Raw genomic sequence first — 15,352 nt, forward strand, 5'->3', positions numbered from 1 at the left:
CATCTCCAAAGATGGTGGCGTGCTAGGGTCCTGAGAGTGAGGGATTCAGCACAGGAATGGGGAGGGGGGCACACTCGGCTCATAAGTGGGCCAGGACCCTGGGAGACGCAAGATCCCTCCCGCCCTCTGCGTGTAGCCACCTGAGCAAACAAATGCGCTCATCATCCATGTAGAAGGTGATCCGGGTGCATTAGGGCAGGTATGGGGAGGGCGAGGCCAAGCCCAGACTGTCAAGGTCTTAGGTCAGGGAAGGGCGTGCAGGCGGAAGAGGTCAAAGAAGCACCCCGCTGGGCTGAGTCTTAGTCTATAAGCAAGAAGCAGCATTTAAGCCTCCGCCTCCTGAGAGCTAATTCCCTACGGGGAAAAATTCACGGCGAGCCATAGACAGTCCACCAAGTCAATACACACCCCAGGCAGACAGGAAATGAAGGAGCAGACAGTGAGGGCTTGTGTTTGACAGCCTTTAACGGGGCTGTGGGGTAGAAAATAATTTCATTCTCAAGGCATGGCTCTGAGAAGGAAGTCAAGCAGCCCACAAGTTGAAATAAACCAAACAGTCTTACTTTTTTTTTTTTTTTTTTTTTGGTCTTTTTAGGGCCACACCCACAGCGTATGGTAGTTCCCAGGCTAGGAAACAATCAGAGCTACAGCTGCTGGCCTACACCATAGCCATAGCAACGCAGGATCTAAGCCACATCTGCGACCTACACCACAGCTCACAACACCACCAGATCCCTGACCCACTGAGCAAGGCCCGGGATTGAACCTGAATCCTCATGGATACTAGTCAGGTTCCCTTACCACTGAGCCACAACGGGAACTCCAGCCTTATTCTTGATTCATGGGTTCCTCTTTCTTCCTACCCTTTAGAGACAGGACACTGTGAATTGTCATCATCAGAGTATCATTGTCCAGAAAAGCTACTGGAGATTGGTTGCACAGCCATGTGAATGTACTTACTGCAGTGCAGTTACTCTGACGATGACAATTCAGTGTCCTTCCTGGGACCTTGCATCTGTGACTTATAAGACTTAAGGTCTCTGACATTTTTCCTTGACAAATCTGTGCTACTCACTGGTCAGACTCACTCCCCCAAAATGGGCTTAAAATACACACATACACACACGTGAAATAAACGAGTCACAAAAATGACAAACACTGTACTTATATGAGGGACCTAGAATCATCAAATTCATAGAGACAGAAAGGAGAAGGATGGTTGCCAGGGGCTGGGGAGGGCATTGAGACTGTTCTTGTCCAATGAGTAAAGAGCTTCAGTTTTGCAAGATGAAAAGGTACTGGAGATTGGTTGCACAGCAGTGTGAATGTACTTACTGAACTTAAAAATGGTTAACACGGGGAGTTCCCATTGTAGCTCAGTGGGTTAAGAACCTGCGTAGTATCCATAAGGATGCAGGTTCAATCCCCAGCCTCACTCAGTGGGTTAAGGCTCCAGCATTGCTGCAAACTATAGTGCAGATCACAGATGCGGCTAAGATCTGGCATTGCTGTGGCTGTGGTGTAGGCCTGCAGCTGCAGCTCTAATTTGACCCCTAAGCTGGGAACTTCCATATGCCACAGGTATGGCCCTAAAAAGACAACAACAGCAAAAAAAAGGTTAACACAGGAACAGCAAAAAAAAAAAAAAGGTTAACTTAGGGGAGCTCCTGTTGTGGGCAACAGGATCGATGGTATCTTGGGAGAACTGGGACAAGGGTTCCATCCCTGGCCCAGCACTGTGGATTAAGGATCTGATATTGCTGCAGCTACAGATTAGGTTGAGATGGCAGCTCAGATCTGATCCCTGGCCTAGGAATTCCATATGCTGGGGGGTGGCCAAAAATGAAAAAAAAAAAAAGAAAGAAAAGTTAACTTTTAGGTTATGTACATTTTAGCACCATTTTTTTTAAAGGCTTCTGGAAGCAATCATAGGATGGGACAGGATAGGTCTGGCCAACCTAGGTTTGAATCCAATATCCGCCACTCACTGGTTTGGGGACAATGCTCTAAGGGGTTTTTTAGTGCCTTAAAACAACAGCAATCATGTTATTGTTTCTCTGTTTCTCTAGGGCAGGAATTTGGGAAAAGCTTCAGCCAGATAGTTCTGGCTCAGGGTCCATCCAAGCTTGCAGTAGGGTGGAAAGCTGGAACACTGGGGGTTGGATGAACATCTCTCTCTTGTTTAGAGTCTCAAGGCTGCTTTGTGTGGTCCTTCCACGTGCTGACTAGGGCTTCTTTACAGCATGGCAGCCTCAAGACGATTGGGTGCTTCATGGTGGCTCAGGGCTCCAAGCAGACAGCTGTCCCAGGAGGAAGGGAGAATTAGCATCACTTTTTCTGATCCAGCCCCAGCGGTCACGCAGTGCCAGTTCTTCAGACTCTCTTGGTCACAAGCAAGTCACATGCTTCCCCAAGTTCAAGGGGAGGGGAATCAGACTCCACTTCATGCTGGAAAGTGGCACAGTTCTACAGCAGGGTTGGCAAATGATGGTCCTTGTTCTCTACCAGACAACCAGGCTCATTCATTTACATATTGTCCCTGGCTTTGCCACAAGGTCAAAGTTGAGTGGGACAGAGATTGCATGGTCTGCAAAGCCAAAAATATTTACTGTACAGCTCTTTATAGAAAAGTTTCCTGGCCCCTGTTCTAGAAGAACCATGTTTGCTGGACAATAATATTGTTTTAACCGTTGGTCTCAGGCAGGTGACAAGCCTCTCTGAACTTTACCTGGGTCTCCAAACCTGTAAAATGGAATGATGATCATATGTAAAAAGTACTTAGCAAAATTCCATGCCTCTAACAGGCAAAGTATACAATTTAGTTCTTCCCCTTCCAGGCTTAATTGTGTGAGAGTCACTGAAAGGGTGTTTACTGCCACTGTAGGTCTATTAGGAGGGGGAAATTCCCAATTCTATTTATTTATTTTATTTTTTAAATTTTTGGCTGCGCCTGCAGTATATGAAAGTTCCCAAGCCAGGGATTGAATCCAAGCCACAGCTGCAACCTACGCCACAGCTGTGGCAACACCAGGTCCTTAACCCATGGTGCCACAAGGGAACTCCAGGAACTTCCTAAATGTGGCACTGAGTGAACAGGGAACAGCACAGGGGCACCAGGTCTCCAATGGCCAAGGGAAAGAAAAGCACAAGAAATCTGACCTACTTCCCAGCTGTGTTCAGGGTTGCCTCTGCCTCAGATAAAGCAAAGAAGTATCTTTTCCTGGCTTCCTCCCTTTCCTGCTGCCCAGACTTGCTATCTCTGTCAGACCTCCTCGCCTGCCAAGATCTCCCTTAGAGGTTTTCTCTCCTCCCTGGGATATTTCCAAGGCCGGTCCTCCAGCCCTCCCAGAGATTGCCTGCTCATCACCCAGCTTTCCTCCCTGCTCCAGACTCAACAGAGTCCTCCTGGAACCTAGTTATTCAGTGATTCTAAACTCTTTCTAGAAGCAAGCTTCTAGCCAAGAAAATAGAGGAGTTCCCATAGTGGCTCAGTGGGTGAAGAACCAGACACTCTCTCCATGAGGACGCAGGTCCAATCCCTGGCCTCTCTCAGTGGGTTAAGGATCCAGTGTTGCTGCAATCTGCAGCATACATAAGTCATAGACACGGCTCGGATCCTGCATTGATATGGCTGTGGTGTAGTCCCACAGCGGCAGCTCTGATTCCACCCCTAGTTTGGGAACTTCCATACACCACGGGTGCCACTGTAAAAAGAAAAAAATAGGGACACCAAAGTCACTCACTATGGTAACATTAGACTTGCCAATCCTAACTTTTCTATCTACTTACTCAAAAGCCACCAAAATTAACAACTATATTTGCGCATCATTTAAAAAAAATACTTTGTCTCCCCTCCAAGTTATGTTTGATTCCAGTCACTTTTAAAATCTACTTAGTGTCACCCTAGGCTGTGTGGGAAGAACAGTTCCTTTTTATTGCAACAACTTGTTGCCATGTTATTTTCTGTATCAAATATTATGAGGGTTTGGGGGGCAATTGAGCTGGAAAGTGTGCAACTGGGTGATTAGAGACCATTCCCTTTGGCCCTATTTATTTTTAAACCATTTTCCCCTCCTATTTTGCCCAAATTTGAAACTTCATGCAAATTTCATAAAACATCCTGCAGTATCCCCAGAGCTCCAACTTAGGATCAGCCAAAAGACCAACTCAATGTATGCTGCTCCAAGAAGAACTGTGGTTTGGAAAAATTGCTCAGCTGCCAGCCAAAAAAGTAACAACTGTTACATACTACAGCTGCTGATTCCTACTGTAACATCTGCCCAGCACTTGGCAATTTACATAGGGCTTTCACTCCTCCTTCCTGCTCACTGTAACAACCATTTTATAGTTACTGTCCCATTCTACAGATTGCATAAAGCGAACACAAAATAGTTACGTGCATTGCTCTGTAGGTCACGGATCTCTTAACTCATGTATTCCAAGGAATTTTTCAACCAACTTGCTTCCTTTACTCTTCTCCAGAACGCTTTTGTTTATTTTATATCCAGTATCACCAACCATTCTCTTAACAGAAGCTCAAAAAAAAAAGGTTTTGTTTTTTTTTTTGTCTTTTTAGGGCCGCACCTGTGGCATATGGAGGATTGATCCCAGGCTAGGGTTCCAATCAGAGCTGTAGCTGCCGGCCTACACCACAGCTGCAGCAACACAGGATATGAGCCATGTTTTGACCTACACCACAGCTCACAGCGACAGTGGATCCTTAACCCACTGAGCGAGACCAGGGATCAAACCTGTATCCTTAGGGAGGCTAGTCAGATTCATTTCCTCTGAGCCACAACAGGAACTACCCCCCCAAAATTTTCAACAATATACTTCCTAATGTCATCACTCTTAGGTTAGCAATAGAAAAATGGACTAAAGCAACAGATTTTGAGATGGGTTTAGAAGGGAATATTTGCTTGTTTTGCTTATTTTTATCCCCGGTAAACATTCAGGGAATATACCAAAAATAAAAATGTCTGAGATGGTCAATGTTTCGGAAGTACTTTTATGACTAAAAGTGTGAATGGACAGGTCACATGAAATCAGAATTTTGAGTGTGTCTGTAACAAGACCACTGCTGATGGATGTGTAACAGAGTTTTAGTCTGAGATTCAGTTTGTTTCATCACCTACAACCTACCTGGCCTCAGACAGTATATCTGAGACATCTGGTTGCCATAGAGATGAGATGGCATCATCAGGCTACATCTGTGTACAAGTACAGCTTCAGAGTTTCACAGGCCTTCTGCACAAGAGCATGGGTAGCTGCTAAGACAAAGCAAAGGAATTTCCCTTGTGAAATGGTTGATAGTTTTGATGTTACCATTTTTTTTTTTTTTTTTTTTTGTCTTTTTGCCATTTCTTGGGCCGCTCCCGCGGCATATGGAGGTTCCCAGGCTAGGGGTCTAATCGGAGCTGTAGCTGCCAGCCTATGCCAGAACCACAGCAACACGGGATCCGAGCCGTGTCTGCAACCTACACCACAGCTTATGGCAACACCGGATCGTTAACCCACTGAGCAAGGGCAGGGATCGAACCCGCAACCTCATGGTTCCTAGTCAGATTTGTTAACCTCTGCGCCACGACGGGAACTCCGATGTTACCGTATATTATTTATTATTTACTATGTGTCTGGCAATATTCTGAGCATTTCTCAGATACTACTTCATTTCATCCTCCCCACAACTCTGCAAGGGTTTTTACACATTCTAATTTTACATAGTAAACTGACGTTTAAAACTTAGATTCTGAAATTCAGGCCTGGAAAGCTGAGCGAGGTTATTGCTGCTTGATAGGGTTTTAATTATTTACGTGCATCTTAGCATCCTACCTAGTTACTATGGCAAACTAGGGAGATTTAATTGACAGCCCTTCAGCAGAGCTTGGAGAGGGGTTGTGCTTTTACATTTTATTTTTTTATATATTTTTTTGTCTTTTTAGGGCCGCACCCACGGTATATGGAGATTCCCAGGCTAGGAGTTGAATAGGAGCTGTAGCTGCTGGCCCACACCACTGCCACAGCAACGCCAGATCTGAGCTAAATCTGTAACCTACACCACAGCTCATGACAATACTGGATCCTTAATCCACTGAGCAAGGCCAGAGATTGAGCCCGCGTCCTCATGGATACCAGTCAGGTTCATTAACCGCTGAGCCACAATGAGAACTCCGGTTCATGCTTTTAAATTCTCAAGCACTTGAACTTAAACTGCGAGCTGGTCCCATTCACATCCTGCCCTCCAACCCTCTCTAGCTGGAACTCATTCCTGTTGACTATGAGGGCAAATTAGAAAACATACTTGAAAATGGTTTTGGTTTGCTTTTGTCTTTTCTTAACTGAATGGTAAAATAGAAAGTGGGGGGGGGGGTTAAACCACTGATAGGGCTCCATCCTACAAGATCTCAGAGATGTGATTTTGCATTTTCCAAGGTACAAGACAGCAGAGGCCGGAGCCAGTCATCCATGTGACTTAAGGGGGTGGGGGCTGCAGAGGAGGGGTCCAGCGGCACAAAACTGGCAAGGACTCCACTGAAGAGCAGAACAGGCAGACACAATGCCCACCTGCCAGAGGGCTTTAGTGCAGGGAAGTCACAACTTCTCTCCACCTCCCCTGCCATCAGGGTGGGGGTGGCAGAGTGCAGAGCTGCTGAAAGCTGGGTGGTGAAGGGAGGCCTCTGGATGGAGGATTTATGAATTGAGGCCAAAGAGATGGAATGAGGTTTTAATATTAAGCACCAGGGACAGGCATCTTAAAATGTGCTCTCCCAGAACATCTGTGGAGGGCTCTTCATGCTGTAGAAACCCAACATCTGAAAAGGATAGGATTTCCCCCTTCTGGTAAAAAAAATCTCCTCAGGGAGTTTTCAAGATGGTTTTTGTAATATTGGAATTTTGTTGTATCAAATAACATGGGGAGGAAAGTTAAAAAAAAAAAAAAAGAGCCTCCCTCCAGAGTTCCCTGTTGCCTCAGAGGGTTAAGGATCCAGTCACTGCTGTGGCTCTGGTCCCTGCTGTGGCATGGGTGCTATCCCTGGCCCAGGAATTTCCACATGCCATGAGGGTAGCCAAAAAACAACAAAAAGACCCTCTTTCCTGTGTGTCAGATGTGCCACACTGTGTCCCCTTTCATGACATTATCACCTGTTACACTGTATTGATGTCTGGATACATCAATGCTGTTACCCCAGGTCAAGAGATAAGAAAGAGGGGATAAGGAAGCTGAGTCATCTGAGGTCTTGCAGCCTATGGGTGGCAGGTCAGGATTTGACCAGGTCTTGCTGCTTCCAAGATCCTGCCTTTTCCAGACACCCAGAAGTTGGGCCATCAAGGCTGAGCACCTGTTTGAAATGGAGATAACCAGTTGGGTGATATCTTGTGTAATAGCACTTGCAAATAAATAGAGTCAGAAACAAAGATCTATGAGATCATTCATTTCCCTCTGCTTCCATCCAAGAGCTGCAGCCCAGGACAGGAACAAGCAAAGGGATGGGTTCTACGGGAAAGCTATGTAGGTGGCACTCACAAAACACAAATGAAGTGAATCTTGAAGCATGAACAGTTTCCCAAGCAAGAAAGGATGCTCAGCATCTGTAGAATCACTGTGTGAGCACCAGGCCAAACAAATCAATAAGCAAATCGATACAATTTTTTTTTTGCTTTTTTTTTTAGGGCCCCACCCTTGGCATATGGAAGTTCCTGGGCTAGGCATGGCTGGTCCCTAGTTGGTTTAGAGGAGAAAAAGCAACAAATAAAACAAATGTGGAAGTTACTGCTGTGGCTCAGCAGTAACAAGCCCAACTAGTATCAGTGAGGATGCAGGTTCGATCCCTGGCCTCTCTCAGTGTATCAAGGATCTGGTGTTGCCGTGAGCTGTGGTGTAGGTTGTAGACGTGGCTCAGATCCTGCCTTGCTGTGGCTGTGGTGTAGGCTGGCAGCTGTAGCTCCGATTCAATCCCTAGCCTAGGCACTTCCATGTGCCTCAGGTTCAGCCCTAAAAAGAAAAAAAAAATGTACCCTCTGACTTTACATAAAGAGAAAGTAAACATGGGGGAAAACGTGGTATCACTATTGTTTTTGCTTCTTTTTTTCCCTAAAGGGGTGTTTTTCTGTGTGTTGACTTTCTATTTTACAGAGCAGGTTAAAGAACCCCCAAACCAGAGACATAAAACAAGTCTGTCCTGGAGAAAAGGGACGGCAGCTGGACTGGCCAGGAGGGATGGGGGATGGGTCACAGGAAGTGAGGCTCGGGCTCATCCTGGTGAGTTACAGCTTCCCCAGAGTGGTCAGGGCAGGGCAGGGACCTCAGCACTAAAAACCGCACTGGGATGTTCCCACGGGCGCCTTTAGGTGTCTTGCCTGTTCGTGCCTCTTCAGAGGCCACTGTAACAGGTCAGATGGATCTGCAACATTCTTTCATTCTTCACGTCCAATTTTTAAAAGGAAATCTCAACATCTAACAGCAAACAACAGCAAGACTTTTTAAAAATGTTGGGACCTGCCTGGGCAGGAATCCGTTATGAATGCTGTTGGCCTTTGCTGCTTTTTTATTTTTTTAGACCCCCCCTTTTTCTTTTTTGCCTTTTTTTGCTTTTTTTTTTTTTTTTTTTTTTGCTTTTTTGGGGCCACCCCCCTGCAGCATATGGAGGTTCCCAGGCTAGGGGTTCAATTGGAGCTACAGCTGCTGGCCTTCGCCACAGCCACAGCAACACAGGATCCGAGCCGCCTCTGTGACTTATACCATAGCTCACAGCAACGCCAGATCCTTAACCCACTGAGCGAGGCTGCGGATCGAACCCGAAACCTCATGGTTCCTAGTCGGATTGGTTTCTGCTGTGCCACTACGCCCCCTTTTAATTTCTGATTCTCTTTCATACACACTTGTTCGTGACACTATCAGTTTCTGGACAAAGAGGGTTTGTTTGTTTGTTTTTTATTTGTTTGCTGCTTGCTGTTAAAAATCTATAGAAAGGCAAACAAAAGGGCTGTTTGACCTTGGAAAAGTCACTTAACCTCTCTGGTCCTTAGAAAGTTCATGACAGAGGTTCAGACTGGCAACCTGGAAGAGATCCTACAGGTCACTGCATTCTGCTCCTCCTTAGGATTGGAGACTCAGAGAGGGTGTGTGACCATTCAAAAGTCCAACAGCTTCCTCTAAGTTTTATTATTTTGATTTTTAAGAGGAAGAGTCCAGTGAATTTGGACATTAATGAGATTGTTTGAAGAGCAAATGAACAGGAGATACTTAAGTGTAAAAGAATGAAAACTAAAGCTTTGAGAAATACAGAGATGATAATATAAAAACTATCCAAATGGGTCTGTAGGAAGAAAAGGTGAACTCTGTAAGATGTTACACATTCAGTGCACAAGAGTTACCCAACAAGTATTTCTCAATGGCCCTTGGAGCTTAAAGTCTAGTAGGGAATTGAGATGATAACGGTGATGTAATAATGGCCCTATCAGATAAAAAGCAAGGCATTCTCATGAGGACTAAGAGAAAGCATTTAGAAGGACTTCCAGAAAGCTTCCTGGTAAAGATGGCACTTCAGCTGATACCGGAAGGAGAAAGGAAAGAACATTCCCACAGGCAATTCCATCTGCAAAGGCCAGGGAGTTTGATGGCTTGAACAGCTAAAAATAAAAGTGATCAGGAGGAGCGAAGTTCTGAAAGACAGGAGAGAAGTTCCCGTTGTGGCTTATCAGTAACGAACCTGACTAGTATCCATGAGAACACAGGTTCGATCCCTGGTCCCGCTCAGTGGATAGGGGATCTGGCGCTGCCAAAAGCTGTGGTATAGGTCACAGATGTGGCTCCGATCCCAAGTTGCTGTGGCTGTGGTGTAGGCTGGCAGCTGCAGCTATGATCCAACCCCTAGCCTAGAAATCTCCATATGCTAGAGGTGCAGCCCTAAAAAGACAAAGAAAAGGAAAAAAAAGAAAATGAAAGACTTTCCAAGCTCTAGACTCAAGATAATTGATCCTGAGGGCAGAGCTGTTGGCTGGATCCCTTCAGAATCTCACCCCCCTGCTCTGAGCATGTCTAACAGCTTGGAGGAAGGAATAAGACCCCAGGGAAAACAATTAGGAAAGTATTTCTTGAACTCTTTGAACAAACAAGATACATTTTACCCGCTGCTCAGGATGTACAGAGATCTGGACACATCCACACACTAAGACAAGTATCCCTAAACCAAACTGACTTGGCCTTGGTTTGATGCACTCTGATGTTTTCCAACCTAGTTCATTTTTTTTTTTTTTTAAGTGGTGAAACTGCATGGACCACCTCAACCACCTCAATTGATTTCATGCTCCATTAATAAGTCACAACTGGTAGTGTGAGCAGCCTCGAGTTAGGACGTTGCTATCACCCTCCAGAGAGGAGATAAGCTGGGCTAGGGAAGCAGGACAACTGTAGGATGTAGAACAATTCTAGAAGGATTTAAGAGCTAGGAGGGAAAGGACCCAAAGGACCCAGAGGTCATTCCCAGGTTTCTGGGTGGATTTCAGGATAAAAACACAAATCATTTGCTGAGATGGGGAATGTTACCTGCAAGTTCTTTTTTTTTTTTTTTTTTTTGCCTTTTCTAGGGCCGCTCCCACAGCATATGGAGGTTCCCAGGCCAGGGGTCTAATCAGAGCTGTAGCTGCAACCTACACCACAGCTCACGGCAACGCCAGATCCTTAACCCACTGAGCAAGGCCAGAGATCAAACCCGCAACCTCACAGTTCCTAGTCGGATTTGTTAACCACTGAGCCATGACGGGAACTCCAAACCTGTAAGTTCTATTAAGAGGGTAAAGATCCTGGGTATTTGAGAAATGCCCATTTTTGTTTCATCAACACAAATGTAATCCGTCACTTGAGGCCACTTTGAAGAAAAACCATCTAAAGCTACATTGTCTAACTCCAGAAAGTATTCAAGTTTTACTGAAAGTGGGAACAAGATGGGGGCGCCGGAATGGAGGAAATCCTTCCCGGGCAGGGAGATCTGCAGTGAGACTCAAAATCCTACTTCGAAAGAGACAGTCAAGCTATAAATCCCAAGCAAACAACCCAGATCACAGGCTCACCTGGGTCTTTGCGGTGGCTTTTGTAAAGCTGAGAGGAGGGTAAGGATAGCCTTTGACTTTTCATTTAGAAAAGCCATTGGCGGCTCACATCTGCACATGCAAAGCTGGCACCACTTGTAGCTTCCCCATCCCTAGTCCAGGAAGGTAACGGGCGTTTCTCCTGCACTCCTTGTAAAAATGAAAATCCATTAACTTTATTCCTCAAGCATGCTCTGTGACCGTGCTGGGTCAAAGGGACTTTTTTCCTTCCTCTTTTCAGAGCCTCCATAGTCCCAATCCGGTTCCTTCTAAATCTTTTATTTTACAAAACAATAGGGAGTGGTGGTAGCCTGTGGCTAGTTGGAGATTTTGAACAATAGGTGTTTCTGAGCCGGGTTTATTGAAATGGTTCTGTCTGTGTCCTGGGGGAGGCGGTAAATGAGATGTCAACGGGAGCTCTTTTGTGCAGATGGCATTCAGCCTGAAAGAGAGGAATTTCCTTACTGTGCTAGGATTTAAAGTAGATTTGTTGCTGCTTTGGCTAAAATTTTTCTCCAAGAGCCTAAGCTAACAGGACTGGATGAGTCACCCCGGCGCCCAGGACTTCCCACCCTGGCAGGGCTTGGTCATTTACATTTGGAAAGGAAGGCTCCTAAGAAGATTGCTCGGATTTTCATCAGCCTGAGCCTCCCTTTCACATGGACCCGAGCTGAGCTGTCAGCCATCCGTTACCCCAGGAGAGGGCAGCCAAGTTGGGCTGTTTTTCTCACTCCCCGGAAAACTTCTGGCCGTTTGGCTCACTTTCTTCTTAAAATCTAAGAAAAGAGATAAGTATCATCTCCCCCCGCTTAGGCCTTTCCACCCCCTTCCCCCCCTTTTTTTTTTTGCAAATGACTGGCAATTTCAGTTTACTGTAATTACGGCAGGCTGAGTTTGCACTAACTCCACCTTCAGAAGATAAGGCAACCGTTTTATTACCTCTCAGCCAGGTGCCGGGGGGTGACAAGACTGGCCTTTATCTGGAGACGTGACAAGGTTATCAGCCACTGAAATGGGCTGAACCTTTGAGCGGTGCCTATTAAGATGCTTTCCTTCCCTGTGATCAATTTCCTAACTCTTTATTGGTAGTTAATTCTGATCCAAAGAGCAGCGCCGGTTTCCTCAGTGTTTCCGCATTCCTGCACCCTAGCACTTCGGCAATTATAATGATGAATGGGGTAAATTGCAACCTCGAGCCAATCCCATAACTTGAGCTTGAAATTCCAACCACAGCCCCACACATTCAACCCACAGAATACTTTAACATCCTCTCGTTTGGTAGGTTGGCAGCAGGTAGAGCGGCTTATTCAAAGAATTGATTAATAAAACCTTTCGCCTATGACAGCAGAAATCCGAACTCATCAAAGTGTAATGGCTCTTACAGTCTGTCCGTCCTGTAATTTATACAGCCATGGTTCCTTTCGAAAAGTAAAATATAATCCACACCAGGAAACAAGGCAGTGTTTGTTCTAGATCTTTTAAAAAATTTCTAGCGTTTGATCAGTTTCTGCCGCCTGCACTTCACTGACAATCCTCTAGCACACACGTCAGTGGGTTATTTAACTCAAGCTGTCTTACCTGGGTTATCTCTTGAATTGGACGTGTGGGATAAAAACTCGTGGTTTTGAAAATGATTTTCAAACTGTGTCCTGGGTAGAGCTTTAAGGAATGAGGAATGCCCTTGCAGATAAACTTTCAGGCGAGTGTCCTGAGCTGCATCAAATTAGCGCCGCACCCAGACCGGACCTAGCTCAGAACCACCCTCCTGTCACTACACACTACGGAGGGTCCAGGAAAAGAATGTTGTTTTTATCTCTTCTTTAAATCAGACCTTAGCTGGAGGGGAGGGGATGAGAATGGGGAAGAGAACGATGGAAACGATGACTCAAAACAGGGCACCAGCGCACACACGACCTTGCAGGTATGAGGTGTTTCTCTCTACGGACACAGCAGTCTGTCCGTCCTGTGATTTATACAGCCAGCCAGCATTTCACATAGTGAGAAGAGATCTGGTAAAAGCCCCTACGAGTACCCCGTCACCATCACAACAAAAACCAAAAAAGATGTCTCTGAGGACAGCGTGTGAAACACACAGTGATGAACCACTGCACACTCAGAACTCCAACCTAGTCAAGAAAAGAGAGACAATGTCAGAAGCATCATTGAATCCGGTCTTGGATTCTTCTTTTCCTTGAGGATACAGAAGAAACCCTGCTGGAGTTCCCGTTGTGGCTCAGTGGTTAACAAACAGGACTAGTATCCATGAGGACTACGGTTTGATCCCTGACCTTGCTCAGTGGGTTGAGGAGCCGGTGTTGCCATGAGCGGTGGTGTAGGTCGCAGATGAGGCTCGGATCTAGCCTTGCTGTGGCTGTGGTGTAGGCCAGTGGCTACAGCTCTGATTTGACCCGTAGCCTGGAAACCTCTATGTGCCACGGCTACGGCCCTAAAAAGACGGGGGAAAAAAAAAAAGGAAAGAAAGAAAGAAGCCCTGCTCACCCACCAGGCCAAGCCCACTGCCACCTGGTCATTACCCATCCGCCACTGTCTTGGTGGGCTGGACTGGGCTGGGCTGGAGCCCCATCCGGGACTGAAGATGCCTGGGAGGAGGAAGCCCAGAGCGGGAGCTCTGCCGGACTGGCCATCCTCCTTCAGCTGCGGTTCTCAAAGCCCCTAGCCCAAACCTGACCTTGAGACTACTTGTGGTGTGATTTCTGCACCTCCTCCTGCAGAAAGAAGGCCAGAGTACCAGGCCCCCTGTATGTGTCATGCATGTTAACTTTCGACCACCCAGAAAATTCTCAATTCCAAGCACACTTGACCAAGAGATTCAGAAGAGGACTTTTGGATGCAGACATTCTTCTCACAGGATTCAGAGGAGAACTTAAGCACAAAAGTCGAAGGCAGCTCTTTAGAAGAAGAGAAGGGAGGCTGTGCTGGAAAGAACCCGGTTCCAGTAGGACCCCATGCTGCAGAATGTGGGTGACCCAAACTCTCAGGCCTCCTGGTCACTTGCAGGGTTGGGATTAGTGGTCAGGGCCTGGCTTCAGGGAACACAGTGAGTGAAGTGATGGTGGGTAGCAGGCAGGGTAAGTGGATAGATTTTCCAGCTGGCCTCACCAATTTCCTTGGCTTTTTTTATTTTTGGCAAATGACCAGCTGTAAGGCAGAATTGTAAATGCAGTCTTTTTTTTTTTTTTTTTTTTTTTGTAGTCTCTTTTGTAGGGCTGCACCCGAGGCATATGGAGGTTCCCAGGTGAGGGGTCAAATCAGAGCTGTAGCTGCTTGCCTTTGCCACGGCCACACCAGATCTGAGCCAGGTCTGCAACCTATACCACAGCTCACTACAATGCAGGATTCTTAACCCACTGAGAGGGGCCAGGGATTGAACCTGCATCCTCATGAATGCTAGTCAAATTTGTTTCCATAGAGCCACAACGGGAACTCCGTCAATACAGTCTTTAAGTGGCCTTGACAAACCCACTGAATAGGCTAATGGTGTTCACTGCCCGGTGTGGACAGAAAGACCCAACTTCTTCTCTGGATCTGTGTCCTCATCTGTCAGTGACACAGTTGGACAATGAGGTGTCATTTTAAAGCACTGATCCTATCATTTGAGAGTCAGCGAAGGGCTGGTAGCCTTTCAGGTCCCAGGGGGCTGACAGCCGGTAACCCACAGGTTAACCCGCAGAGGTGTTCCTGCCTTTCCTTTGAGGAGGGGGCTCCAGGGAGGAAAGAGAAAAGGAGTGGGGTGAATAATTACCTGCCTGACCACACAGACTAGGCCCCCCGGCCTCCCACAAGCCCCGCTCTCTGAACACAGCCATTCCTCCTCATGGTGCTTCGACCTACTGGAAGGCAAGCTGGATGCATTTTCTTTCTACTCTGCTCCCTCACACATCCTGTTTGCCCAGGTTTGCCTAGTGCAAAGCTCCTGCTCCAAGCCCAGCACTCCAGCCAGGCCCTCTGTCATTGTGCAGCAACAGTGGTGGTCTTGACAGACGGTCCGCCTTCCCTCCAAAGCCCAGAGTCTGCCTGGGAGCACGAGGGACAAACTGATCCAGCCACAAGGTTCAGGGAGGATTCAGCCTGATGGACTCTCCTCAGACGTGACCTCCTCTGGTTGGCACACAGGCCGCCCTGTCTCGAGAGACAGTGACCCTGCGCCTATCTGGAGACAGCCAGCCCCTCCACACGGCCCCGAGGCCAGGACATCTGAGGTCTGCTGTGGGTCCCAGGCTGGCCACCATGGAGAGCCCTGCTG

At 46.8% G+C, this 15,352-nt stretch overlaps 2 protein-coding genes across 43 annotated transcripts in view; one reads left to right on the forward strand and one right to left on the reverse strand.

The window, feature by feature from the left end:
- DLGAP1 (DLG associated protein 1) overlaps positions 1–15,352 on the forward strand; it is a 1,399,633-nt gene that overhangs the window by 1,315,160 nt on the left and 69,121 nt on the right. The gene's annotated exons all lie outside the window — the stretch shown is intronic.
- Positions 1–15,352, reverse strand: part of LOC146402737 (uncharacterized) — a 409,060-nt gene that overhangs the window by 390,541 nt on the left and 3,167 nt on the right. The window contains exons 3-4 of one of the 6 annotated variants that reach the window (XR_014807687.1): positions 5,143–5,267; positions 1,150–2,742 (exon numbers count right to left, since the gene is read on the reverse strand). The exons of 1 other annotated variant lie outside the window; for it this stretch is intronic. Coding sequence is in view for 1 of the 5 variants with exons in the window: in XM_084964289.1 (XP_084820415.1) it covers positions 2,697–2,742 (46 nt within the window). In the remaining 4 variants the exon portion in view is untranslated. Of the gene's footprint in view, positions 1–1,149; positions 2,743–5,142; positions 5,271–15,352 lie in introns of those variants that run through there. 4 more of the 6 variants (XR_014807686.1, XM_084964289.1, XR_014807690.1 and 1 more) reach the window with 4 other exon arrangements.

The sequence above is a fragment of the Sus scrofa genome, chromosome 6 (genome assembly GCF_054392235.1).
Source record: "Sus scrofa isolate SSC_HxYL_T2T_F1_AM1 chromosome 6, Sscrofa_HxYL_maternal_Yorkshire_Landrace_v2.0, whole genome shotgun sequence".
NCBI lineage: Eukaryota > Metazoa > Chordata > Mammalia > Artiodactyla > Suidae > Sus > Sus scrofa.